This window comes from Perna viridis, chromosome 3 (genome assembly GCF_037379345.1).
Source record: "Perna viridis isolate PV_CMFRI_1.1 ecotype Kerala chromosome 3, ASM3737934v1, whole genome shotgun sequence".
NCBI classification, from domain to species: domain Eukaryota; kingdom Metazoa; phylum Mollusca; class Bivalvia; order Mytilida; family Mytilidae; genus Perna; species Perna viridis.
In genome coordinates this window covers 50119427-50144938 of record NC_142447.1, presented here as the reverse complement: position 1 = coordinate 50144938, position 25512 = coordinate 50119427, and the positions used below count along the sequence as shown (strand labels likewise).

At 33.3% G+C, this 25512-nt stretch overlaps 1 protein-coding gene and 1 long non-coding RNA gene across 11 annotated transcripts in view; one reads left to right on the top strand and one right to left on the bottom strand.

Moving 5' to 3' along the window:
• LOC148622752 (semaphorin-2A-like) overlaps positions 1 to 25512 on the bottom strand; it is a 39951-nt gene that overhangs the window by 5285 nt on the left and 9154 nt on the right. For 6 of the 10 annotated variants that reach the window (XM_088572912.1, XM_088572915.1, XM_088572919.1 and 3 more), the window contains 18 exons: positions 23765 to 24031; positions 19169 to 19250; positions 15544 to 15595; positions 15080 to 15142; positions 14316 to 14502; positions 13857 to 13988; positions 13473 to 13594; positions 13127 to 13235; positions 12835 to 12886; positions 12434 to 12578; positions 10430 to 10610; positions 10126 to 10241; positions 9696 to 9895; positions 9382 to 9443; positions 8685 to 8990; positions 7971 to 8111; positions 5823 to 5851; positions 5477 to 5504 (listed from right to left, as the gene is read on the bottom strand). In XM_088572912.1, coding sequence (XP_088429038.1) covers positions 5477 to 5504; positions 5823 to 5851; positions 7971 to 8111; positions 8685 to 8990; positions 9382 to 9443; positions 9696 to 9895; positions 10126 to 10241; positions 10430 to 10610; positions 12434 to 12578; positions 12835 to 12886; positions 13127 to 13235; positions 13473 to 13594; positions 13857 to 13988; positions 14316 to 14502; positions 15080 to 15142; positions 15544 to 15595; positions 19169 to 19250; positions 23765 to 24031 — 2274 coding nt within the window. Of the gene's footprint in view, positions 1 to 1422; positions 1605 to 5476; positions 5505 to 5822; positions 5852 to 7970; positions 8112 to 8684; positions 8991 to 9381; positions 9444 to 9695; positions 9896 to 10125; positions 10242 to 10429; positions 10611 to 12433; positions 12579 to 12834; positions 12887 to 13126; positions 13236 to 13472; positions 13595 to 13856; positions 13989 to 14315; positions 14503 to 15079; positions 15143 to 15543; positions 15596 to 19168; positions 19251 to 23764; positions 24032 to 25512 lie in introns of all 10 variants that reach the window. The other 4 variants (XM_088572916.1, XM_088572917.1, XR_015920688.1 and 1 more) reach the window with 3 other exon arrangements.
• Positions 16921 to 23436, top strand: LOC148622753 (uncharacterized). Its single transcript, XR_015920689.1, has 2 exons — positions 16921 to 16987; positions 19387 to 23436. It is a non-coding gene; the product is annotated as an uncharacterized LOC148622753 (long non-coding RNA).

Below are 25512 nucleotides of genomic sequence, written 5' to 3'. Positions count from 1 at the left end.
TTGTATTTAAATCAGTGTCTAAAGAATTTGTTACAAACTGTTATTGTAAAACCTATAATTAATGTCCTGTCAGTGTACTTCTTAGTATTTCTAAACCATTTGAAACAGACAATTTTGATCAACTTTCAGAATTTTTTCGATATTAAATTCAATCCACTGTTGTCAGGATTAAGAAAAGGTTTTGGGTGTCAAACTGCCTGGATAAAAAATGATGGAAAAAAACATTTGAACAAATATTTATCTGTTATACTAATGGATTTGTCGAAAGCTTTGATTGTTTATCTCATGATTTGATTTTTTTTTAAAATTGAAGCACATGGGTTGTCAGAAGAATTAATCAATCTTTTATCAAGTTATCTTACAAACAGGAAACAATGTGTTTTAGTAAATAGTACATGCAGTCCCTTTGAAACAATGCACAAAGGTGTTCCAGAAGGTTAAATACTGGGCCCTGTATTATTCAACATTTCTATAAACGATATTTTGCATATTGTAGATTTCAGTACTGTGTATAACTAACCAGGTGACAACACTCTATTTTATGTCAATAATTGTTTAGATTTGGTGGCAAAAATTTAGAGGGTGATAATTTAAAACTGCTAGCAATTGGGAAAAAAGTTTTGGTAATAGGCAATAAAAGATGTAATATTACTTGATATTACTATAGACTATGAATTAAAGTTAATAAACAGAAATGTGTATAAAGGCATCAAGGCAACTGAATATATTGAAATGAATAGGTAGTTATCTGAATAAAGTAGGTCGTTTTACCTTGCAATATTCTTTTAAATTATCAAATTTTAATTGGGATCCTATAATATTGCATTTTTGTAGTGCAAAAATACAAAGAAAATAGAAAAGATTCAGGAAAGATATCTGAAACTTTTCTATGTAGATTATGATCTGTCTTCTGAATAGTTATTAGAAAAATCTAAATTTCGATCACTTAAGTCAGACGCTTAAGATCTATAACAATTGAAACTTTTAAAATAATCAATAAGCAAAGTCCAGTGAATTTATAAATATAGGCATTCCTATGTTCGAACATAGGTCATACATGCTGGTACTTTGACGGATCCTTTCCCTGTAACAACTGGCGTAAGGCAAGGATGCATTCTCTCTCCCCTTCTCTTTCTCATAGTCATCGACTGGATAGCAAGAACAGCTTACAACGACCCTCATGGTATACAATGGACACTAACATCTCGTCTAGAAGACCTCGAATTTGCAGTCGACATATGCACACTATCGCATCGTCTTCAAGATTCCCAACACCAGGTCAACCATCTCGAAGAAACAGCTAAAAGAACAGGATTGTATATCAACACAGCCAAAACCAAAGCCATGAGAATCCAACAAAACCAGATGGATCCAATATTGGTAAATAATCAACAGATAGAGAATGTAGATAAATTTACGTACCTTGGAAGTGTCATGAGTACAACTGGAGGCACTGACGAAGATTTACAAGCCAGAAAGATGAAAGCATTACAGGCTTTTTCCATTCTAAAACCAGTATGGAAAAGTAGAACACTGAGAACGACTACTAAGATCAAAATTTTCAACAGCAATGTTAAGTCTGTCCTGTTATATGGTTGCGAGACCTGGAGAGAAACAGAAAACACCATGAAATCTATACAAGTCTTTGTTAACAAGTGCCTAAGAAATATACTGAATATTAGATGGCCAGAAAAAATAACAAACAAGAAACTCTGGCAAAGAACAAAACAACAACCGCAACGTTCCAAGTACCTCTCCTGAACATTTGTGTGTATTCTAAGTAACCAGTAAAGATTTTCTTTTATTTAATATAAAAAGTGACCAAGGGAACCAAGGTTATAGGGTAATCAAAGACAAAGTCCAGACAGGGAAAACCGACATACACAACAAAGAACATAAAGTAACTAAAATCATACATACAAAGTAACAAAACCAAATGAACAACTTGGTTTGCTTGTTTGTTTGTTGGGGTTTAACGTCCGAGCAGCAATATTTCAGCTATATTCAGACAATGAACATGAAATGGATGATATAATGAACATGAAATGAAAAAAAAAGGATAGGTCACAAGGATAATAGGGTCGACAAATTTTGATTGCCACTGGAAAAAGGGGCGATGGGTAAGATCGGGCAATTTAGCCTCCTGTGGCGGAGCGCAACGGTTCCTACTCCTATCGAATACCACAGCAGGGTTCTTTAACGTGCGAGGAACGTGGTATCTTTCCCAACACTGTGCACCACTATGGTTTGCGGTCAGGTTTTCCGTATTATAGCCTGACAACCCCAGCATGTAACACGCCAGGGGTACCCCATTCCACCACCTGGGGCACACATCCCAGTTGCTCTGTGGGCAGAGCGCCTAGCCCCCCGGCTAAGTTTCTGAGCACTATTTAGTCGCCTTATACGACAAGCTTAGCGCTGCTGCAGGCCAATTCTTTTAACACCCGGACCTGCACGGGGCAACTCGGTTTGCGCTAAAAACTAAGTGCACCGGTAGGGTAAGCGTCCTGTGTTTTTCTAGAAACACCCACCGAATTGCTTATAAAAAGTCCGGGATAGACTAAAGAGGAAGGAAAAAACTATGACACATAGAACAATTCAGTTTTCATGGCGCAGGTGGATACACCGCAACGATCCACGAGTTCATGATGACGACCATAAAACTTTTGTAGTGATGAGTTCAATCTTGTAGCAACATAACCCTGCTCCAGAAGCCATTTTTTTTTTTATAGAATTCTAGCACGATACAAAAAGTCTGCGTTGTCTAGGCAAGCTCTGGCATGACGTATGAGTTGTGATATGAACACTCCATGCGCGGGTGCTGAAGGGATGTTGCCACAGATGAAAGGAAAGCTGACAATTCTGAATGAAAAGTCATCACATTTGTCGTAAAGTTTGGTCAATAGCTTTCCTTTACCATCGATTTCTAAGAGTAGGTCAAAATATGAAGCTGAATTCACAGTGTCTGTAGTATCCTTTATCTTAAGTTCTTTGGGGAAGATGCGATGTATAAAATCCCTAAAATTAGGATTGTTTAAAGATAATACGTCATCTATACAGCGGAAACTGAGATTAAAGGATCTAGCTAAACGATATTCTATTTTCCGGATCAGATCAGCTATAAAGTCAGCCTCATAAGAGTGATGGAATAGGTCAGCAAGTAGACGAGCACAATTTGTTCTCATTGGAATGCCGACCGTTTGTTGAAAAACACGTCAACCACACTGGACAAATATGTTGTCGATTAAAAGCATATTGTAAGCATCTTCGTCTGTATATTTGGAAGATGATTTGGAATTATTTCTTACAAAGTATGAGGAATCTCTACCAAGAACTATATATTTGTATCTATGTGTACCATCTTTTTTTGAAAAACAACGATGTATAATGTTGTTAAGTAAGGATTTTAACTGAGTATGTGGAATAGAAGTATACAGTGTTGAAAAATCATAAATTTTAATGCTATTATATTCTGATAATAGTCTTGAACTGATTGTCTCCAAAAGATCTTTCGAATTTTTCAGGATCCGCATTGAATTAATACCACTACGGGAGTAACAAGTGTTGTGGTAGGACTGCAACCCTCTTTGACAGTTGTGAGTATAGAAGTTAAAAGCTTTGAAAGAGGTTTTGTGGTGGATTTCGCAGATCCAGCTATGTAACGTTGTTTGGATGAATTCTTATGGAGTTTAGGAATCCAGTGCATAGACGGTAAATCAGTCATCGTCCTTGGTAGAGAGACCAAAAAAAGATAGGGTAGAGTTATGGTTTTCCACAATTTCCTCTTTGAAGAATGTAGTAGCAGTACAGGTCTTATCACTGATATTATTTCCTACGTCTACCTCTGATAATAAACATTGGGTGTAAAACGTTTTGCATTGACACTTATTGACCAACTTAAAACTTTCATTCGTTTCAAAATTAAAAACCTCACGGCCTTTAACCACCCTGTCAGAGAATCAATGTCTTCTTGTTCTCGTTTTATCCATTTGTCTTGAGTAGTCCTCCACGGCATCCATAAAAACTTTAAAGTTATAATTCCAATTTATGGAGCGCGGTTCACGGTACTTGGGACCTTTAGAAAGGATATTACACAGAGATTCGTTTTCGATGATGGACAAATATTCCTTTCCGTAACGACGTGATCGAAGGACCGAATTTGAATGGAGAGTTTTGCAAGAACAGTCAGGTGGTTTAGCCTTGAAGTCCTCAATGTCGAGGTTCTGCAATAGCCTTTTATAATTGAAAATTTTGGATGCAATGGGTGAAGTATAGGAATATGAAATAAATGGTATGGGTTTGTCTTTGAAATATGGGGGAATTTTGTTAGTAACGTTTTTGTGATGGAGAATGTTGGATAAATTAATTGCATCTATACATTTGTTGACAAACAGTAGTGGAAGAAATGATCGTTTTCTTCATCTTGACTTTTCACACAAACTGGTTTAAAGAGTCTGTGGAAACCAAAATCTAAAATGATGGCAACAAGTCTGTATAATGATGAGGTGGGGTTAGAAACAGGATTGTCAAGACTTGTTTTGTAAAGGGAGTGTAGAAGAGTGAGAGGTATAGAATAGAGTTTGGTTCTAATGTGATGAAGTCTAAGAGGATTTTGTATGAAAGGAAGGAGATCATCTATTGAGATATCATGTAACTTATGTGACGTATAACGGCGATGGCCATGACTCCTTTCCCGTCTTGGAGTTTTGTCAAATAAATTCATCACATTTATGCTATATTGGCTTGAAAGGTTTCCTATTATTTTGATGTTGTCATTGCATCCGTAAGGTATTGCAGTACCTAGTCTGCGTATCCAGTACTCCTCTTTTTCCCTACGATAATTTTTACTTAGAACGGTACTGTTCGTAGGATGGTAATTTTTTCTAAAATACGAACTTTCATAGATAGGTTTGAATGATCTTGTTGATTAAAATGTTGATAAATTGTGGGGAATTCGGTGGTATTTATTCCCAAATGATGACCGCACATTCTTTTGTTTAATCGTTCTGTGTTTCATCGACATATATTAGACCGCATAAGTTGCCTTCTAATCCATATATTAACTTTTGATTTGCAACTAAAGTCATCGTGACTTCGTGTATGGAAGGTTTTGTTGTAAGGGAACTAGAGAAGGAATTTGCAATTTTTAATACCACATTTTGATAAAGTACAATATGGTTCATCATTGCTGTAGTTTCAAATATATCATTTGGAACATGGTTTGGTTATTTTGAAATAGTCTGAATGTTTGTACTGGAATAGATGGTCTGCAGACTGAACGTGTGATTGGGTACTTTTTTTTAATAGTCGGGGCACTATCCATACCAGATGTGAGCGTGCTAAGATTCCCATCTGGGGACACCACAGTCTTACAAGACAACAGTGTGTCCGATCTGCTCTCAGGACGAATTAAACATACCAGGACTAAAAATATTCACATACATATACATAACGAAGTTTTGTAAAGTTTACTTACTTTTAGTATCTTTTTGTGAAATTCTTTCCTTTAAAATATAAAGAAAGACATTGACCTTCATGGACATTTTTGAACAAAAATGATAAATATTGTTTGCTATGCGTTTTAAAATTATGTCATTTGATTTTCTAGCATTCAAACATTTAAAAAAAAATATTTTATCACAAGAGCTTTTAGTTGGCCTTGGGTAAGTTAAAATACTTTAAGTAGTTAAATTAATTTACTTTCCCACTAGAAATATAAAGACAGTCGAAATAATTCTCCATACCTTGTTTTTACAGCCACAAGTTAAAGGTAAGTGTACATAATTTAGTGTTACGTTCAGTCAGTTAAGTAAAATACTTACAGATGGGGTAATTGAATTTTTTTCTCTTGCTGTAAAATGCATAAAGCTTATTAAATAAAGTGCGTACAAAATAACGAAGTTTTATATGCTTTTGTTATTCAGACCAGATTAATGTCATAAACAAATAATGTTATTTTTATATTGATAATTATAACTAACATGAAATCAAAGTATTTAATTATTCAAGATAAATGGTATTCGTATATTATATCACTGTTTTCCTTATAAATAAAACTCAACAACTTACACAAAAAACTACTTTGACAAAGATAAGAAGCCCATAGATTTATGGTAGATCCTACCTAATATTTCTAGTAGATAATTTTTTTCAAAGTTTTTTTCAAAGATGACACACCGAACTCGTTTTCTTGCAATATTAAAAATTTCTTTATAACTTTACCATTCTAACTTTCATGTCAAAAAATATTTGAAATAATTTGAATACATTATTTTTACATAATTTCAAACACTGGTAGTTGATAGAAATTATATATGTCAAAACAGAGTGCTCCGTGTAATAAGTATGATCTACCTTAAGTCGTCTTTTCAAACGTTTTTGTTTTTAATTTTGTGTTTTTCCTGTACTCTATTGGTGATTGTTACGTTGTACTGTTGTGTTTTCCAATGATTAACCATCTTTTTATTAACTACATTGTAATAAGGTAAAAACATTTCTATTTCTATATACAACATATAATCGACCATGGACGTTTTTATCTAAAAACAAAAGTCGGAATCCAAATACACAAAATTGTTAATTATAACACCGTGTACACCGTTCCAAGTTCTGTATGTTATTAACTAAAACATTGTTGTAGGCAACTTCTTCTTCGGAATGTAGAACAATATTTAGGTGATGAACTTTTAATTATACGAAAGTACTCATTTGGTACTATTAACACAAAGTTTAACGCATATTAGAAGTATTAAAAACTGCTCTTAAGATCTAGTCCTTAGACACAATGATGTGTATTAACTATGTAAAGGGTATGTTGGAGATATCATTGAAACAAGTGAATCATCTTCAGAAATGCTTCTAGTATGAATCGCAATATCATCTTTGTTACTACATATGGGTCTATCAAACTTCATTTCAGATCTTACATAGTGGATTTCCTTTATGAATGATTGAGTAAGAATAAAGAACAAATGTGATACAAGTTTAGGCATGTCTTCTTATCAAATCACTGTTGGCTCACTAAAAAGCGAAGGTGATTTCAAATATCTATTTTAGCAAAGTTACAGGGACAACCAATGAAAAAAAATACAATAGAATAAAACTATTTTCATAAAGCAAGTTCTTGAAATACTTTTTTCGACTTTCTTGCATGCTACGAATGGGAACACTGCAAAACCATTATTAAATTAAAACAACCTTTACTGATAATGTGTTTTTATCAAAAGGGTCATTTTCGTCTTTCCCTTTTTCGCTAAGACCATAATTGAAAGGAATTTGTAGAAATATATGTAAAAATTACATTTTAGTCTTGCTACTGACTGAATGTGAAAGTTTAGACTTTTTTCAATTGCGAGTACCCTGATGTGACCGATCGTTTCATATCTGCATTGAAAATTACAGGAAACATCCTCAAAATACGTTTCTATAGAGAAACTAGTTTGAAAATGTTCTTAGTCTTAATAAAGTTCATTCAAAACACGTTATTTTTTCAAGCAGCAACAAAGCATTTTGTGAAAATATATAAATCTGAAAATGTAAGGAATAAAATAGTTGATATTTGATATTTTTTCCGTATTTAAATGTGCAACTACGATAAAAAGGTCAACATGAGGTTAATCCAATCTTAATAAAATAAAAACAAATTTTTTAGTGGTATTTTCATTTCCATTTCAAACATGTTATCATAATACATTGAACATAATTAAGTTATTGTGAAACCAAAGCATGTGTATTTGTACACGATAAAAGAACAAAATAAAATAAACCGTGGTAGACGCATTGAGTAGGTAAAAGCTATGAGTCTAGATAAGCCTTTGCATGATGAATAGACGAACAGGGAAAATAAAGGAAAAGTAAATGCATGAACACTAAACAGTCTGCTCCAGATTCTATAAAGGGAGGAAAATATAATGCAACATAGACAAATGAAAATAACTGCAAACAGTTTCTTATTTCTCGATTAATTTTACCTTTATTAGCAAGAACAGTGCACTTTAGATGAATGACCACACAAATAATCATACCAATAACTACACCAATAATTACACCAATAATCACACAAATCCCAAAATTCAAAGGCGTCTCCTCGGCCGGATTCGAAACCTGTAACACTAAAATTACATAACAATCTCACAAGTTTATTTGAACCTCCAAAACATTACCCAGCATAACTTTCGTATTACAAACTCTCATAATTTGAAACTCGCTTCAATGTACGTTATAAATATTCTCGCAAACAATTTAGCAAATGGCTCACTTTTAACCACGCACTGATATATGCAATTAAATAAACCACCTTTTAAGGCAATGAGTAAAATAGTACTAAATTAGTGCTAATGACACTATGTAAAAACAAATTACTTCAGTCACGTTTAATAATGATTTGTAGCGACACCAATTGTAAGTTTCTACTTGTTAGGAAACTTAGGAAACGTTTAATTACTTGATTAAACTATATCTAATGAGAGTTAATGATGACGATCACAAAACTTCTGTAGTGATGATTTCAAACATGTAACAACATAACCCTGTTCCAGAAGCCAACATATAAGAAGTATAGCGCGATACAAAAAGTCTGCGTAGTTATGGCAAGCAATGGCATATCGTATGAAATGAAATGTGAAAACTCTGTACGCATTTGATCTTTTGAAAAAGACCAAATGGCTTTTCTGACAATGAATTACCTTTTGTAGATAGATAAATAGGGCTTGTGTACGAGCTGTTACCAATCACATTCATTGAAAGTACTCTTAGCTCATATGATTTTCCCGGATATAAAGATTGGGCAATAGAACATCTGTGTACTGAGTTTGAAGTTGTCGGTAAAGTTCGTACATCGATTTGTATCTGCCATTCATTTGCAGATTCCTGGCGATATTCGATGACAAAGGATTGTCTATAACCACCGTCATCACCATTGATCCATTCTAAGTATATTTCTTCTGTTGACGCTTTTATAGAGCGCACGAATGTTGGGGGTGAGGGAGGGCCTATATTAAAATAGAACATAGTAATAGTTTTTTCTTAGCAACATATTGATCGATTTCTATTGTTAAAACACTAAACAAAGTATTTTGCCAATAGAAGAAGTTGGATAACTTGATATGAGAAATTCTTAATGTTATGCTCTGAAGATTTATGTGTTTAGCAAACGAAACATGACACCTATTTATATATTTGAACATTTTGGTAGAATATTCGGATTTAGTGTGAAGTCAAGACGCCGTAGCAGATTGCATTATGTGTGAAAAAAGATCATGTCTTATATATGCAATGTATTTAACGTTGACCATTTTTCTATTTCACAAATCAAATCACCAACACACTTTTTGCAATGTAGACTTTTGTCAAAAGTATATAAAGTTAATTATGTATGCTTACAAGTTAAAGGTGTACTTTGCTCTAGATCACTGTTCGTGTGTGTAAAAATACCATTTTCATTTCTGAAATGTACAATTAAACCTATCACATATTTAAAATGTATTGAAATTCTTAAGGTATCAATAAAGCAGAAAATAAGCTATGAACATTTATAAGCAAATATGTTAATAATTTATTTATATGATAGGCATTGTTGAATTTTTGGTACTTATTTGACAATTTGTCGACCCTAGAAATAAGGTTTTATTTACTTTTAATAATATTATGCCTTATTGCACAAGACAAACATAAAAAGTTCAAAAAGAATAACTTACAAATATCCGTTGGTTTGAACATAGCTAAGTGGCCGACATCTGTTGCGACAAATGTTTCCATTCTGTGGTAAAATGTTAGTGTTGTTTATCCAGGCACAGTGTGGATCTCTAACACATGAGTCAACCCATAGGTATTTCTCGCAGTTTATAATTTTAATCTGCTGAATGGAATGGTCAGTTCCTACATACAAGAAGTCTCCCTTTACGTGAAAAAAAAAAACAAAAAACAAAATTTACAAACAGATTGATAGGACTATCAAAATAACTTTCAAAGTTATGTGTGTAAAAAGGAAAAGAAAAACAAGAAAATTTAATCAAAAAACCATAATTCTGCTTTTCAAATTGCAAAGATTAGAAAACAATTCAGTCTTAAAAGGAACTTTTTCCCTAAACATAGAGTACGTTCATTAAACTATACTAGAGAACATACATGTTGTTGCAGAGACCAAAGTACAGGAGATTGGTCCGATAGATCCCACACTGAATAATTACTAACGAAGTACATGACGGATTCTTTCAGAAGTAATTTGTAGATCTTTCCTCGATCTGTAGAATAAATAAAAAAGAATCGTCAACAAACAGGTTTTGAAAGGTATTGATGTTAAAAGTTTTTTCAGACCATGTAGTGTGAATATGAATAGCTAATTTTCAACGCATTTTGATAGTGTGCACTTCTTTAACTCGAGGATTTAGTTATCGTCTTGTAACGTCTATAAATTCAATAGTAAACCTACTTGATGCAACATAGAAAACAAGTTCTGTCATATTGTCATGTAATTCTAACTTCTGAAACGTCTCTTGTTCCATGATGAATAACGGTTTGCCAGTCTGTGAATTGACTGTTCCATTCATAAGGGGTTTGTCGGCAATAAATTGTAAAATATCATCTGTGAGGTCTAATGAATTATCCACACACTATATAAATAAACCAAATATACCACTTATTAATCTCAGTGATTATAAATTAATACCTTATCAGTCGGTTAAGTAAACTTTATTTTTAAAGTTGGCAGAGTGGTCTAGCGCGTTAGACTTCGTGAATGCGGTATTGCCATAGATGACACAGTGGTGCGAGTTCAAGTCCCGCAAAGGAAACGACCAAAAATTTGCTTTGCATATTAGAAAGTTCTAAAATCATTTTCCTAGGAGAATTAAGATGGCTGCCCAAGAAGAGGGGGAGTTTTTGGTTAGTTTGCAGTTTTTAAGGTTTTTTTTTAATGTGTTTATATATTGAGTCATGATGTAAAATTTATACCATCCGATTCAGTTTCAACAAGGTTTACGATGATGCAAATATAGTGAACTAAAAGTGATATTGCAAAATAGTGGATAACATTAACTCCGTAACATTTATCTATGGTGAGGAGTGCACAGCTTACCAACCACTATCATGCCTAAAGATAAACACACTAGAGGTAAATTGTTAAGACATTATTAGCACATCTTAAAGGAGATGACAATGATTCAAGAGAAAGCAATGCACTTATTCATATTCTAAAGTGTCAGAAGAAAGTCTTGAAGGCATTGACATAATGAGCATTCAACAAGACATATAAAATATTGGAAAAATATCGCAAGGGTACACAATCTAAGGATGATCTGGACAATACAGTTTACTGTTTAGTTAAACAATCAGATTTAAATAATATTGTAATTCAGACATTGTGAAACAATTATTTATTTGTTTTGAAGACAAACTAACAAAATTCCTTTAGAGTAAAGTAAGGGAAAGAACGGATAAACTCCAACATAAGAAGGACCCCTTACTCATACCAATTAAAAAGCTTATAGAAAGTGTTTGCTCATAGAAAATATCTATATCAAAACCTGAAGAACAAATCAGGGGCAACAAAATAAGAAACATTACAACTGTGGCGGAGCCCTATGGTTCCTACTCCGGGAGAATACCACAGTAGGATTCTTTAACGTGCGAGGAATCTTTGCATCTTTCCCAACACGGTGCACCACTATGGTTTGCGGTCAGCTTTTCCGTATTATAGCCTGACAACCCCAGCATGTAACACGCCAGGGGTACCCCATTCCACCACCTTGGGCACACAACCCAGTTCCTCTGTGGGTAGAGCGCCCTAGCCCCCGGCTAGGGTTCTGAGCACTATTTAGTCGCCTTTTTACGACAAGCTGCTGCAGGCCTCTTCTTTTGACACCGGACCTGCACGGGGCGAAATTTCTTTTAAGGAATCACTTAACTGTTTTTGTCATTTTTGTGCAGTGTCTGGTTTTATAATGAACATATCCAAAACTGGTGCTGTTTGGTGGGAAGCATGATGTATTCAAGGTTTGCCCGGATAAAAATCTGAATTGATCTCTCTCAAATTTCAAATTGTTGGAAATCTATTTTTCATTTGATTAGAAAATTATGACTGATCCGAACTGTGCACAGAAATAAAGGAATTAGCAGGTATATTAAAAAGAAGGCAGCATAGAAAACTGATATTACTAGGCACGATTTCTGTTGAAAAGTCTCTTAATCTTTCTAAATTAGTACAACATTTCTTGCTTTACCTTACCTAATTTAAGAAAGCAAAACAACAGCAGACCAAAATTAGGTTGAGATTTTAATATTTTAAAACAGAAAATGAATTTGCTTTAAATAATCTAGTTGCAGACATGTTTTAAATTCCCATGTGTATAGGTTTATCTGTAGGCAATGGGAAAATTGAGGTGAAATTAAGATCATATTTGTCAAACGATGAAAATGAAACTTAAATTAACTTTACCTGACCAGGTCTTGGAGACAGGTTTGTGTCTATAGGTACCCAGAATGAGTCACTGTTGGGTTGATGTTTAAAAGCTCCATTAAATGACATTTGAATGTCAGATAAGGAGAACGCGCAGATTGCTGAATCAGATACATCTGTATTTCTTAAAGTATACACAAAGTATTATTTTAACTTCACCTAGTTCTTTGATAATTGAATAAACATAACATTTATTGTTAAAGTCATATAAGCTCCACTAACTTTATCAAGTAATTACAAAAAAATATTCTAGAGTCATTGTTTTTAGTTCCAGAAATTTATTTATTTTTTCGTATGTTATCTCCCTTTGATTATCAAAAGCATGTCATTAATTATAATATAATATTGACAAATAAGGTATGTCTTTTTTTTTGGCTTACCCAGATGTGAAAAGTCCATAAAATGTGATTCCGTCTGCTGTTTGTACGTCCTCTAACAAATATCAGAAAATAGTTCAATCCATCACAACATTTCTTCATTATCAAGTCTTTAATATATATAGCATTATAGTCTATATAATGTGAAAGTAGATAAAGTTGTACTTTTTTATATGTTCCCTTTATGGGTAACAACGACATTTTACCACAATTATATGGCTGTAAAATTTTCTAAATTGATAGTTTCAACCTGATATAACTGGAAGTTATGTAAAGTAACCACAAACATTCATACCTATTATGTCAAAATATGACGTATAATCTCCAGTGATTGAACAAATAAGCCTAGCTTTTTGGTATGATGTCCATTTGTTTCGTAGTTGTGTATTCCCTCCGACGTCTTTCTGTAGAAATGTTAAAATGCGAATTGTAGGAAGCATATCAATCCCGAAATCTTTATTTAACTCAAACAAAGTTAGTGATTGAAATCAATGTTTGATGAGATACTTTTTACTAACATAAGTTATTTAAACAACCAAATTTTAAACAACACTAGTACTTGCAAAATAAATGATGTTTCTACAAAGGAAGGCAGTTGAAATTATCTTGTAGACAAATTTACTATTATCTAATGAAATTACCTTGCACACCTTAGCCACTCTTGAATATATCCTTTCATTTGTAGGATCTACTTCAATGGCCTTTTCCCGGAAGAAGAACAGAACCTCATCACTGAGATCAAAGGAACCAACGAACTCAGGGTCTGAGAGAGAAAACGTTGTGTTGATATTGATAGGAGTTTTGGTAATATTTTTATTTAAACTTTACCCGAAACATCTATTTTATCTATTTACGTCTGACTGTCCAGTTAAGTTTTATATTCTATCAGCATATAAATTGAAAAGGTCATTTTTCTACTACAAATTACAGAGAAGATTTAATATAATAGATATCACTGTTTTAATTTTCTATTAATTAATTTGTTTTAGAATAACGCCTTCTTCTTAATTCTGGTATAAGACTACCTTGAAACCATCTACTTCTGTCAACGCCTTTCATGTAGTCATTTGTACCATATACAGGACGTTGTATGGTTTTATCGTTGTAGTTAACTGAACCGTAGTACATATATGGTTTATCATCAGTGTTGTTAAATTCTAAAACCAAGAAATAGGACAATTATAGTTGCATACCAATGTTTAGTGTTTGAAAAAAAACTGTACCATTTAGGTAGTGACGGAATATTGTTCCATTCAGTCACAATGTGGACAACATCGTTGTGTGACTCGAGGAAAAAACCCCAAATTTAGGATATGTTTTGTCATTGCAAACGATGAGACCATGAATGATTAATCTTTATATCAAATATAAAAAATCGAATACAATAAAAGGTGTCAGCCTCCTATTTTGGAAACGAATGATATATGTGCTAGTGCTTTTTTTACATCGTAACCTTATTTGACTTAAAACTATACGATACACACCTACAAAAACACTTGTAGAATTATGAAATGGATCATTAGAACACGGAACATGCCCAGTTTCTGTATAAGACCCATCTGTGATGTTGAACTCATATCCTGTTGGACTATCACCGTTTGTACCACAAACCAGAAATGTATTGTCAGTTTTTTTACCGAGGATTCTAAAATGATTCTGACAATATGGTGTCTGGAAAAAATTACAATATGGTGTCAGAAAGAAATGATATTTTTTGCTTATATCGTGAAAGTTCTAATAATCATTGGGTACCAATTTTCGTGGTTTTCGTGGGTGGGCCAAACCACGAAATTTGGTTACCAGCGATGATGATATTGGAATGAAATAGAAAATGAAATGTGTATACTGAAAACCTCAAATCCACGAACTTGTGTTTATCTTCCCTAATCCATGAAAATTGGTGTCCACGAATTTAAGTACTTTCACAGTAACAGGTAGCAAATTCACAACGATATATTTTGATTTCAAAAGTATTGAATAAGAGTTTTTCGTCAATTATTTCACAAACTCATTTCACAATGAAACAGTAGCGTTTTCAACGGTGTTTCGAAGAATTAAATGAAGACTTCTAATTCCGTATCGTTAAAGTAAATAAAATGACTTTCAGATAGATTAGAAGAAATCAGTTGGGAGCTAGGATACCACGCGATTTGACCAGTACTGAAATCATGTATTTTTATTTACATAATAGATATCACTTTTTTAAAGTAAAGTTTATGCTATTTATAGTGGTATATCATATACTTACCACAGAATGTGACAACCTACAGTTGTTAACATTGTCTGAAGATGGTTGTATGTCTGCAGATGTCTAACAATGTAGAAAATAACACACATGACGCAGGTGGAATATTAATAATTTGAGTTTTTGTATTATGATAGTGCTGCAATTACAACTGAATGTTCGACTAACCCTTGGCTAAATATAGGTAAGATAATGAGATTCCTTAAGGATTCATTTTAAGAAACATGACATAGATCTGGAAAAACGAAAAATTCAAAGAACTGACGCTTTCAAAGAGAATGCAAAGTTTAATATCATATATGATGTCTGTATATACAAACAACCGAAGTACATTCAATTGATCAAGGTTTTGTATATGACGTATCTAATTCATTTTTGTTTCAAGTAAATGTCAAGATTCTTAGACATATACAATTGCTGTAACATAAAAGTCTTGTCTTCCTGAAGAATAACTACATTTTACTTACTGATTTAACGGGGACAGATTTGGATGACAGATCGAATACTGTTATCTGATTCCTGCACAATAAATATAAATTAATCAATGATCAATGTGATTTCAGTCCTTAACGTCCTTAACCCTGGACAATAAAGAGATCTTTAAGGGTTTTACTTTTGCATTTAAATAAATTAAATGCATGGTGTGTTTTAACAGCAATTTACAAGATTTCATAATTGACAAATGTACGTAAATGAATGCCAGAAATGTTTAGGGGAAAATGATATTGACTTTATTCACCTGAAATATATTAAGTGCCGCCCTACGTAAAAGGATCTGTTTACATATTTGAGGCCTCAGATGATGTCACTCCCGCTGGTGTTTCTAGAAAAGCAGAGAAAGTCTACCCTACCGGTGCACCTGGTCTAGACTCCCAGTTTTTAGTGGAGTCAGAGTTGCTTATTTACTTTAATTACTTTGTATGTATTATTTTAGTTACAGTATGTACTTTATTGTATTTGTCTGTTTCCATATATGGTCTTTATCCCTGGATTACATTCTTTTGATTTCCTCTAGAATATTGGTTCCCTTGATTTCTGTTTAATGTCTTCAAAGGACAGAAATCTGCGAGCGATGGCTCTCTAGTAATACCCCTACTTTCAATCACGATATAAGGAAAATTAAACACGCAAATCCTCCTTCAATCGGAAGTTGTTGTCGAATATTTCCGAAAATGGGTTATATCAAATGGCATGCCTATAGGAGGAATGTGTTTAATACTTTTGTACCATGCTAGACTTCTTATAATTAGGCTTCTGAAACAAAACTATGTTGCTACAAGATTGAAGTTATCATTACAGAAGTTTTATGGTCGTCATCGTGAGCTCGTGCATCGTTGCTAAGAAGAATGTGACGATAATTTAACTTTGCCAAAATATAAAATCAAAAATTAAACAAAGTCCTCTGTAAATAGAAAGTCGTTGTCAAATTTTTCTTTGTCGACAAAAAAAGGTCCTACCATATGACACACCTACCGGAAGAATGTGTTAAAATTTTAAGCCACTGTTATGAGTATTTACTGAGGAAATTGTGACGAATACAGAGATACACGGAAACACGGACAAGGGTAAAACAGTATACCCTTCCTCCATCGTATCGGGGGTATGTTATGATACTGTATATTCTAACAAATGTTTTGTAATAATTATACGACTGTTTGGCCTAATCTAGTCGACCTTTATTGCTTAATATAGAAATAACACATTTGTAAACATGTTATTTTAATAATAGAATTTTCAAGAAATTTAAACAAACAAGAATTGTTTATTTGACTAATTAATGATTCATTGTTTTCTAAATTGTTCTAGAACTTTCGTAGTATTTAGATTTTTTAAATGATTTTTTTATATAAATACTGGACGTCTGAAAAGCAATTTAATCTAATTGACTGATGAATGACGGAATGCTGTTTTGTGAGTACATTAATTCTTTAACACTTGACTTTTGGGGACACCTTCGTAAATTGGATTAATTGCTTAAAATGTCACTGGACTCTGTGTCGGACTATTCAAATTAAATTAGAGATTCCTGCTATATAACGCCCGTGCAGGTCCGGATGTTAAAAGAATAGGCCTGCAGCAGCGCTAAGCTTGTCGTATAAGGCGACTAAATAGTGCTCAGAACCCTAGCCGGGGGCTAGGGCGCTCTGCCCACAGAGCAACTGGGATGTGTGCCCCAGGTGGTGGAATGGGGTACCCCTGGCTTCTTACATGCTGGGGTTGGCAGGCTATAATACGGAAAAGCTGACCGCAAACCATAGTGGTGCACCGTGTTGGGAAAGATGCCACGTTCCTCGCACGTTAAAGAACCCTACTGTGGTATTCTCCCGGAGTAGGAACCATAGGGCTCCGCCACAGGAGGATAAATTGCCCGACCCTACCCACCTCTCCCTATTTCCAGTGGCAATCAAAATTTGTCGACCCTATTGTCCTTGTGTCCCATTCCTTTTTCATTTCATCGTCTGAATATAGATAAAATATTGCTGCTCGGATGTTAAACCCCAACAAACAAACAAACATCCTGCTATATAACAGAATTCAAAAGTGGACGGATTAGCAAACTTCCCAGACTATGTATTGATAAATAACTTTTGTAATTATAAATACTGTAAATTGTAACATTATTATTCTGTAAATTCATGTTCAATCATTTTAAGTTAATTCTATATGCATGCATCATATTCTGCTATTGATAAGCTGAGGCATAGCACATTAACATGTGTATGTTTAGTTCGTACATAGTGAGTGTTGATGTTTCATGTTTTTTTAATGCTCACCTTGCCATAGGCCATGTGAGCTATTGCTATCACTTGGCGTCCGTCGTCGTTAACAATTATACAAAACTCTTCTCCTATGAAACTACTGGACTGATTAGAACTTGGTATAAATGTTTCTTGGGGTATTTTGCATAGAACTGAAGTGGGGATTTTTGATTTGTCGAAAAATATGGACACCGTTACTAAAAATAGAACATAGGGGCCAGACAGCAGATTTTTTTCATATATCTCCAAAACCATTAGGTTTAGCTCAATTCTGACACAGGTAAAATTATTTAGCATTATGGGATCTATCTCTGGTCAAAATTTGGTTTTAATACTTTAAGCCATGTTGGAGTTAATGCCCTTTTTCAACGATTTTTGGTATTTTTAATGTTATTTCTTTCAAAAATCTTCTCCTCTGATACTACTTGATCAATTGTTACCAAAATTGTTATGAATGTTCCTTAGAGTATCCTGCATATAACTGAGGTGGGGATTTTTGATTCGTCGAAATACATGGCCGCTGATACTAAAAATAGAACATAAGGGTCAGACAGCTGATTTTTTGCAAATATCTCCAAAACCGTTAGGTTTAGCCGAATTCTTTCAGTAGCTAAAATAATCCTTATTATTAGGACTTAAAAAGGCTTCAGGGATAAAATTTGTCAGTTATTGAAAGGGGAAAAATGACTTCAGTCAATATCTTGAAAACTATCATAGATTAATAGAAACTTTCAGTTGTTGAAATGATCCTTTTGATAAGCCCTATCAAAGACTTCTTGAGTCAAAAATGTTGGACATCTTCTTGTTAAATTTATTGCCTTTGAAAGGCAAAGTTAACCAGGTGGGCGATTCAGGCTCCTAGGAGCCTCTTGTGTTTATTTAAATTCATCATACTATAAGTATGAAATTTTGAAATTGAAGCATTAAAATTATTTATAAAATTGAAAGTCGTTTAATAAAAGAAAAGAAAGAAAAAAAAGGAAACAAATCGTTGCCTTGTGAAAAAAATATAGAACTATTTTGCTTTTCGTTCCATAATTTTCGTGTAAAATGTTAGACGAAAATCTCACAAGTGGAGAAGGTTTCAACAAAATCGAAACTTTTTTGTTATAATAATTCATGAAATTGACAAATTAAAGTGTGTTTTATTTCCTGATTTACGAAAACTGGTCAAGAGCCCCGGAACTGGCTCTCGTAGAGCTGGCTTTACAAGAACAGTCTTAGCGGGCTCTTTAGGCTTAGAGGTTAGAACAGATCTCATTTGTATTTTCTTTGACTGTTCTATTTAATTAAACATGCAAATATTTATTAACATATGATAAAAGTAACTTACATGGATCCTGCAACTAGTATTTGTTTGACATGATCTATTTTCAAGTTGCGGTAATATGAAGGATTTTCAGAGGTAACCAGTGCTGAAAAATGGACGATAACTGAGATGTTCATATTTGGAAATATTTATACTAGTAAAATTGCTTTACTATGATTTTTGTATTACATTGCTGATGTGTGACAAGGAGGAGACAGTTTTGAGTGTTTGTTTTTTTTTAGGTCAACGTGGGTCATTTTTCGTGAAGACACCATTGTATAAAATAATTCGTTAACACCATAATAGTTGCGGTGCGTTCTGCGAATACTGACTGGTTCGTTATAAATAAACCATTTTTGTTTTTCTCTACATTTATGGGTTCATATTCGTCGAAAGTTTGGGTGATGTAATTATCCCCGTGTTATCACCGTGTCTTACCTCTAACGCAGGTTTTAAGTTTCAACACCTTATTCACGGTTTTTCTAACGCCGGACTTTGAAAATCAACGGTCATTTCCTGAGAAAGAATGTGGGTAGCGTAACTGCTATTGTTAAAATTCTGTGTAAATAATTTCATAAATATATTAGGTGTCGCTTTGCCTGTAATTTTGTGTCATGTCCTTCATTGTCTATGATTAAATTGAACCCGAGGATTCCCCATGCAGAAATCGTATATTTTAATATAATTTATGGCCCCGTGCAGGTCCGGGTGTTAAAAGAATAGGCCTGCAGCAGCGCTAAGCTTGTCGTATAAGGCGACTTAATAGTGCTCAGAGCAACTGGGATGTGTGCTCCAAGTGGTGGAATGGGGTACCCCTGGCGTGTTGCATGCTGGGGTTGTCAGGCTATAATACGGAAAACCTGACCGCAAACCATAGTGGTGCACCGTGTTGGGAAAGATGCCACGTTCATCGCACGTTAGAGAACCCTGCTGTGGTATTCGATAGGAGTAGGAACCTTTGCGCTCCGCCACAGGAGGCTAAATTGCCCGACCTTACCCATCCCCCCTTTTTCCAGTGGCAATCAAAATTTGTCGACCCTATTATCCTTGTGACCCATCCTTTTTTTTCATTTCATATTCATTTTATCATCCATTTCATGTTCATTGTCTGAATATAGCTGAAATATTGCTGCTCGGACGTTAAACCCCAACGAACAAACAAACAAACATAATATAATTTATGAAAATAATTCGGCTGTGGGGCATTACATATGAATTTAAATTGAATAAATTCTCCCTTTATTAGAAACATTTTTAACGCTTTTTTTCATTGAAAACAAAGTTGTGTTATTCTTTAAAGTACAGCCTTTATGTGTAAGCTTGAATTTTGAATATTAAAAAAATGTTGCAGAATGAGATTCACGACAGCCATGTGTAGAAGATATGCATTGAGGTGAAGAAAACGGTCTTTCAAAACATGTTTTGCTGACATTTTTCATCCCGATGGGATTGTTGTTTCTTTGATATATTCAGCATATCCATTCTTGATATATTCCAACGAACAATTCTTCATTTTTTGTCTTGTTGTCTTGATGCACACAATGGCACAATAGGTTGTTTTCCATTGATGTAAAAGATGATGATTTTGATTCCACTTATTTTTGAAGCATACGTTATAGTTTCATACATTTTAGTTAAACACCGAAATATTTATTATGCAAACGACTAAAAGCATTCCCGGAACTAAAGCACAGTACGTGATATCAGTAATAATCACTGAAAGGCCGAGAGCTTGAGGTCTCACTAACCACTTCCGGGTCAAATGGCTACCCCATTTGTATTACCAAAAACACACTGAACCTAGATCAATGCATTGTAAGTGCATTATTTCTGTGTATTCTGATCAAAAGTAGTAAAAATTAAGCAGAGAATGTGTACTTTAAAATCGTTTTTGTAATTAACTAAAAAAATGTAAGAATATTGTTTACATGCGTGAGTAATTTGCCTCCATACTGTAAGTTAGCAGAAAAGGTAAGAATGTGGATTTTCAGTATCATTTATTCAAGTAGTTTTTTGAAGAATTTCTACAATCATCGTACCATTAGCATAATAGCTTTGAAAGCCTTATTTTCCATTTTCGTAATGGTATGCAACATTAAGATGGATGTAATTTGTCCTGGGAATTCACTGTTAAACTTTGAAAATTACTTTAATTTTGTAATGGGAACGTTGGAAGGGTTTAGTGAGACCTGAACTTTTAAGAATTTCTTTACTACAGATAAGATATTTGGAGAGCGCTGATGGAAATTCTTTATTGAACAAAGCGCATATCAAATATGGGCAATTTAAAAAAACCGCTTCACATCAACCTATTTTACTTTTTATTGTTTTCATTATACCGTTACAACTGTCGTTGTAAGAAAGTAAAATATTCAAACCCGGCGTTTAGTTATAATTACGTGATTTTGTAAATATGAGAGCATTCATGGGGAATTTGGGAACTCTGCAGACTAAATATTGACAAAAGGAGTGCATTATATGCATTTGAGACTAACAAATAAGGCAAAATTCGCTATATGTAAATTTATTTTCATGAATGATTGACAAAAGCTACATTTGTATTACTGTAGACAAGCATATGCTTGAAGGTTGATTATTTTAGCACCGCATTCTCATATTGCTATCTAGATTTTAACTAAACGGCGATTCATAACAGTAATTTACTCACGCTTCCCATACCGGCGTTAGAAAAACCGTTGAAACCGTAAAACCTGCCTTAGATGTTATACATGGTAGTTAAAGGTGTCATTTAGATTCACCTTGTCAAATATTTTGAAGTATAAATGTATTAGAAACATTTTAAATATGGTACAAGTTTCCAGTCATTGTAGCACTTATTGACATACATGATTATACGAAGAATATAGCATTTTTATTTTGTTCAGTTATGGGTAATGTTCATGTGTTAAACAATGGCTATTCTGGTAGTGTAACAAACAGCGTGTTAAATTCTTCGTATATGTTGAAGGTTTGTCCAGTGATAACTAACGGTTCATATTAATGTATGTTGTATTCATAAATAAATAAATTATATAAAGTAAGCTAAGCTGATAGTCAATTTCAGACTGGTTGCCTTGCTCTAAAAGTGGGTATATGTAAACAATATTTATTCATTAATAAGGTTTTGTAGTTTAATGTAACAGAGTTTTGAAACAATTAGTTTTGTAAACGAATTTGTCAGACCCGATTTATATTTATAATTCGAAATTTTCTAAGTTTCTAGTGATACTAAATTCAAAAGCACTAAAATATTGAGGAGGTTTCGTTCATAGTATAACACTTGGTAGAATCATAGTGTTTTGAATGATTTAATTGTGAATTTGGAGATTTGGATCCATAACAAATGAGAAAACATGAAGATTTCTGATAATTCTTGCATTAATATGACGAAATAGTTATTTTAAGTTTACAGAAATCGGATATTCTATCGAGTTTGCTCTTTTAGATAACTTTTTGGTCATATTATATCATGAAAAATGGTGTCAACAGACATTTTTCAATTCTCACCAGCAGGTTTTGTTGTCAACAACAAGAATCAATTTCAATATAAGTGAAGAACATTTTATAGGAAAATAAAAGAATTTTTGTCCGTAAAATTACATTATATAATAGATTGGTCAATCTATTAATGATTGTATCGGATTTCATGGTTCATGAGTGTAAGATCGATGTATCTCTGATGTACATGCATGATACATGCGTGATCATGTACATACATTCAATCTGATTGGTCAATTGGTACATGCATCCTGGGGTTATCAGGTTACAGCAAGAGCTGACCCACGCTGTCAGTCGGCGTAAAATTTCCTAAGGATAAAGTCTGTATTTAACAAGTTGTGGTTATGCTTTTTAATTGGTAGCGGAAAACCCTCCTTCATACCACCCTACGAAGATTGGTTTGCTCGTTTTTTGCATTTGTTTTTATTATATTATTATTTTTTTCTTTCCAAATATAGTTTATGTATACATTTATGTTATATATAATGGGGCACTTTTAGTCCCCACTTTTTTCATATTTTGTGGTAAAATTGAATTGTGTGTGTGGAATTATGCTATATAATTGTTTGGGGCACTTTTAGGTCCCACCGTTGCATCTTGTAATCCCATTTATTCATGTGGTTTTTCATTATTATGTAATATATTCTTGCTAGAAATCAAATATTGAATAAATGATCTTTCTCTCAATTCTAGTCTTTGTACTGATGCAAACAAACAAAAACAAAAACAAAAACAAAACAAAAAACAAAACAACAAAAAAAAAAAAAAAAAAAAAAACAACAAAAAAACAAAAATACATTTATTATTACAAAGTTTATTATATGTGATAATTTAAAGTGGTTACGGGGTGTGAACATAGGTTTATTGATGTAATTATGTCCAAAAAGACAAATGTTGTATATGTTGTATACAATTGGCACTACAATGACGTCGTTTCAATTAACTAATGCAACAAAACATTATTTTTCCTTATATTTATACATTTTACTATCTTGTGGACAGGTTTTTTTTATGTAATTGCAACTACGTTGATGTATGTATGCCATATTCTTTGCCTATTGCCCCTACATCTTGCAATCTGATATAGTGTTATGTTTGTATATACAATTACTTGTACTGTACCTGGTATTGTTACATTAAACTGTTTCTCGATGATGTCATTTTTTAAACATTTGTAAATTCCCCGATCTTCCATCTGAATATTGATGATTTTCAATTTGCTTCCGTTTTTATAAGGTCGGTCATCAATAGAGTTCGAATCATCATATATAGTTCTGCCATAAGGACATTTCCAATATAAGTCATCAGAAGTGACTTGACAATCGAGTTCAATGTTTGATCCTAGAATATGCTCTTCAGTTACAAATGTTGCTACAGTCCCAACAGTATCTAAAACAGAATCACTATATACTATATCATTTTATTTAACGTGTTTATGAAGGAAACTAACTGCTAATAACAAGATGTTAAGAAAATTAACTATAATGCAGACATTCATTTTGTTACATTGTCGGTTCAAAAGCAAAGTTGAGACATGAAGCGGACAGAGCCGAATCACGGCTGTGCGGTATATCAAATTCTTGTACATGTGTTAGTGGTCAAGTAATTATAAAGCATTCTTATAGTAGACATTGAGATCAAAGGATCTTGCCAAATGTCTTTTATCAATATAAATAAAATATGATAAGTTAATCCCATCTGGATAAAAAAAAAACACGGACAAAGTATTGTCCAATTGAAAAGCTAATTGTTATTTTAAAGAGTATGTTATCTGAATTACCTTCTCTTACTTTACAGATAATGTTTCTGCAAATAATATATTTTCATGAAATCTCTTGCGTTTCAAAGTACTATTTGTTAGATTATGTTTCAGCAATGTTTAAGGAATAGGTGTACATGGGATTGGAAAATGAAAGAGCTAAATGCTGTTAACCTTCTTTCTTGCCATAATTCCTGGGTAAGGAGCTTTTTCTAAAAACAAAATTTTGCATTTTTTGTTGAAACATCAAAACAGCTTTTGTGATCCTCTTTGACCATATAACTGCTTCTTCGTTACTTTAAAAAGTCCATTAGAGCACAAGGCCATAGCAAACAATCCACAACTAGGAGCTTAATTTTCTCATTTGTCCAAAATATTAAAATGATGCTCAACTCTAGTATTGATTTATTTGACTCGGTGACACAGAACGTGCTGTTGAATATGAATATTGAATTTCCCACGATTTAGGTTTCAATATCATGATAAATCAAACTAATGAATTTAATAAACTTACACCAAAGGCAATATAGAACCCCTTAACATTTTGTTTGGGTTGATCAATAAATAAGTAACTGAATTATTCATTTTTTCCTGGATTCACATTCCGATATTAGCAAAATTTGGTGGAAGAATGGTTGTAAATGAATCTTCTCAACGGCTATATGAAGGACGACATGAAGCTGAATGTCGAACCTTGATCTTCTCTAACGCAAGTTACTGTATAAACACACGGTAATTCACACCAAAGAGTGACAATATGTCTACATTTTATGTCATACAACCTTCACTTGGCCTACAACAGCTCTAAAGCTCTAAAGTAGAGAAATGAGGTAAGAAATCATTCACATATTACATATTTTCTTTCTATGCCTACCAAAGGTCTTAAACCTTGAAATTACACATCGATATATATATTAACGATGCTATCTCCATTAACAATCCTTAGTTTGACGAATGGCTTCTGTCATTGATAAAAAAATTGTCTATTGAAAAATAACATGAATTTTCCATGTGCATATTGTTTAATACGCATAATCTATTTTTCAATAGACAAAATTTTTATTATAGCCAATTCTTAATGAAGTTCAATGACGATATTAGTCCATGAGCT